Genomic DNA, 3,862 nt, shown 5'->3' with positions numbered 1-3,862 from the left:
TACACTTCCACCAATTGACGATGAATTTCAATTGGTTTAGTCCCTTTTGCGTTCAAAAACCGAATAACTGCGCGAATCTCACACTTCGCGGTTTTAGTAATCGGGAGCTCCATTTCTAACGGCAACCGTGCCAAGACTGAGCGTCCTAGCTACGTGCGCGCATGCTTGGTGGTATTGGGGGGAGTGGGGGAAGCAACGAATGCAACAGGGTTCCCAACAGCCGCACGAAAAATTACCCAGCGCTTTGGAGACCTTACTTTTGGAATCAGCTACATATTTGAGGTTTTAATGGTGAAAGTTAAATTATCATATTCAGGGTTGGACATTGTATAGTCATGCAGTAGTTCACCATTGTTTCAAAGGAACCTTATGCCCCCATCTGCAGGATAGCAATTAATAAGGATGCAGCATGCTTTTCTGAAATGTTGGTAACTACTTAATTACATGGTACATAACCCACATTCCAATCTGAAGTACGGATAATACTTTTGTTGACCAAAATATGTTCATGGATCACTGTGGTGGAACAGGATAACTTACCAACAGAGCCTACTTTTCTGCCCTAACCTGAGCTGAGGGTTTCCAAGATGTCTTAAAGATTCTGCTATGTTAATTTCTTATTCTCTTTAATAAATGAGTGCATATTTGCTAACTTTTGAGCTGGGATAGCTCACGATACAGGATACAGGCTAGACAGCTGGAGTGTGATTCCTGGCAGAACAAGAGATTTTTCTCTATCCCACAGTGTCCAGACCAGCTCTGGGGCCCACTCAGCTGATGGGTACTGGAGGCTGTTTCACCAGGGAAACTGTCCAAGGAATGAAGCTGACCACTGACCTCCATCTAGTGCCAAGGTCAAGAATGGTGGAGCTCTACCTCCACTCTCTGCCATGCCTTCATGTGTGGTGCTTAATTAATGAAGAACATGGACAACTTTACCTTTTTATACTTGATAACTTAATTTTTAAAGAATAAGCCTTTTCTAAATTTCATCTGTTGCTGCTAGAGAATTACATGAGGAATAGTCATTGTGGAATACAATTTCATCCATGTATCTTTTGATGTTCCCTTAATTTATAACCTTATAACACACACATTCTTGAATGTCTGTACCTTCTGTGACATATCTTTAAATCTTACATTTTTAACCAATTAACTTCCATTATTAATAGAATCTTCTCTTAAATGCCCATGTCTTTATGTTTCTTTACTGAAATCTTGAAATGGTACAGGGTAGATTGTCTGTCCAAATTAATGTAACTGTTGTGTATGATTCACTTTTTACAGGTTTATGATACCCCCAAAGGCAGTGATGTTGGGAAATATGGATTTGAAATCCATTTGAAGAACAATGAAGATCAAGATTACTGTCCAGAAACATGGTCATTGTGTGTATCTATAACTACAAATGGGATGAGTGTTAATCAGACTAGCAAGCTGGAACAGAGAGTCCGAAAAGGTGTTAGTGTGAAAACATTTATTATGGCCAACATTCCAGAACCATTCTGCCCCATTCACGTGTCTTGTAGGTTGATTGCCAAGATTTCGGAAGAGAGCGAAACAAAAGCCACACTTTGGGCAGTGATTCCTGTTGCAGTAACCACACTAGATGTATCTTACTTCTTTTTCCCCTTTTCTCAGTTCACTAAGAATTCATTATCAGAGGACCTATTGAAGATAGCCCATAGTCACATGGGAGAAAATATGAAGAGGCTCGAGTCACAACAGAATGCAGAGACTAGTCAACATACATATGAGTTTAGGTTGCTCAAAGAATGGACAGATCCCAGTGATATATGGGCTGCAATTATCAAGAACAGCAGACATCTTTTTTCTGAGGTAAATCATTATATCATCATTATTCTCAGTAGTAGGGCTGGCTGGCCCATTATGAATATTACAGAGTAGAATATTTCCATCTTAGAAACCTCTGTAAGTGTTATTTTCCTCTGGGGTGATTACAACAAAGAGTCACAAAAGTGCACCCATTAGCTTCGACGTGTTTGTCTTCTCTCCCTCAAGCTTCTATGTACATGTAAAAAGGTAAAGGTAAAGTTGTCTCTGTGCTTACCTAATTAAGCACTATGCCATGAAGATGTATGTGGGAAGGGAGTGGTTAGCTTCACACCCCAGCCACTTTATGCCCCTCCCCCTCCCAGGGAAAGAGCCCCTGGTACCCATTTGATAGGAGGCTGGATGACTTGCAGAAGTGACGCACTGGGTCTCAAACTTTGACTCCTTGGTTGTGTAGCCTGTGGCCAGTCAGTGTACTGACTGCACTAGTAACACATGCAAAACAGATTTTCTATTAATGGAGATATTTGAGTTGAGGTTCTCGGCGTAGTGACTATGAAGAGCATGGTCTTCCAGGTTGCAGCTCATTGTAGTTCATACAGAACTCAAGGATTTGGAGGAACACATCTCTGTTTTCAGTGTCAAAGAATGAGCCAAGCAAGAAAGTAACAGAGGCGAGCAGAAGCAGGCATCAAGCTTGTTGCCTGTTTCTGTTGATGTTGCAACACAGAAATGGTTACTCTTTGATTCTGGAGAGTTCTGCTAAAATTTGCCAACAAATTTTAATTTTGGTTAAAGTAAGGCAACAATAATGGACACTTTACATGAAGACAAACATGTTTCTACTTGCATCTTGAGTGTAACTTGCTAAATATCTATTAGAGTGAAAATATTTCAAACAAAAGTGGTAGAGAAAATTAAGTATATGTTTTATGCCAAATACTCTTTTTCTTAACTTGTTTAATCCTGCTAAAGCACATTCTTTCAATAGTAAATAATGCAATTCATGATTTTTATAGCCCACCCAATATTGCTAGGGTTTGATACATCAGGAAGGTTCTAACAGGATGGCCATTGAGGTAACAGGAAATGCTTACAGATTTGTTGGCACAGAAACGTTTCAGAATGTGGAAAATCTGGCCATAGATAGGTTGTTAAAATGGAACATAGAAAAACTGGCTGTGAATTAGTGAAGTAGCTCAAAATAGCATCCAGTTAATGAGCTGGCATGATGACAGTAGTAAGGCATGAAATGCTGTGTCTCTTCCCTATCTTCAACATCAGCAGAATAATAATAAACTGTTAAAGGAACATCCTTTGCCAAGGAGTTAGTAATTAATGGTATTGTGCAGGTAGTGACAGGAAGAGAGCTGCAGTTGTATGTTGGCTGGCATTTTATCAAGCTCCTGCTGAATGTGGATTGCAACGTATTACAGCTAAGATGTGAAGACATTAATTTATTGCACCATATCAAATGCAGTCTGGTCCAAATTTTGAAAGAAGATGGCACCTCCAGGAGACCTGTATTGATTAGTCGTACCATCCTCAGCTTGGCTCAGGTATAATGTGTCTAAAACATATTTGAGGGTGCATTGCCATTAGACAATGATGTGGATCATTAACGTTATAATTATAAAGTTATTATACAGGGTGAGTCACGAAGTTTTACCCCACTTAGGGTATTCCTGAGGTAATTTGGAACAAAAAAATTTAATATACTAATGGTATCCAACTCATAATTAAAGAGATACAGTAATTTGAAAACTGGCGAAACATTTTTTTTTCCTTCAAATTTCAGTCAAAACAAATTAGAAATACAATACAAACACTTTTTTAAATCATTAATGTTTTAGGAAAGAAGCATTCTAAAACCCTTTTTTTTTTAATTTCTTAATTTTGCATTATGCAACATTTTTCATGGATTTTATGTTGCATTATTTTCAGCATCCCATTCTGTAAACATACCAATGGTTGCATATCACACCCTTCTATCAATCTGTTTCATTTAAACTGTAGTGCTTTAGAAGACGACTGGATTTACATGAGATTTTCAAAAATGTCTCCCTGC

General features: G+C 38.5%; 1 protein-coding gene across 6 annotated transcripts in view; it reads left to right on the top strand.

The window, feature by feature from the left end:
* The window catches only part of LOC111866425, a 34,684-nt gene that overhangs the window by 26,383 nt on the left and 4,439 nt on the right, over positions 1-3,862 (top strand). For 5 of the 6 annotated variants that reach the window (XM_023855364.2, XM_023855366.2, XM_023855367.2 and 2 more), the window contains 2 exons: positions 1,288-1,839; positions 3,147-3,353. In XM_023855364.2, coding sequence (XP_023711132.1) covers positions 1,288-1,839; positions 3,147-3,353 — 759 coding nt within the window. The remainder of the gene's footprint in view (positions 1-1,287; positions 1,840-3,146; positions 3,354-3,862) is intronic. The other variant, XM_023855365.2, reaches the window with a different exon arrangement.

The sequence above is a fragment of the Cryptotermes secundus genome, unplaced genomic scaffold (assembly GCF_002891405.2).
Source record: "Cryptotermes secundus unplaced genomic scaffold, Csec_1.0 scaffold271, whole genome shotgun sequence".
NCBI lineage: Eukaryota > Metazoa > Arthropoda > Insecta > Blattodea > Kalotermitidae > Cryptotermes > Cryptotermes secundus.
This window is presented reverse-complemented; position numbering and strand designations above follow the sequence as displayed.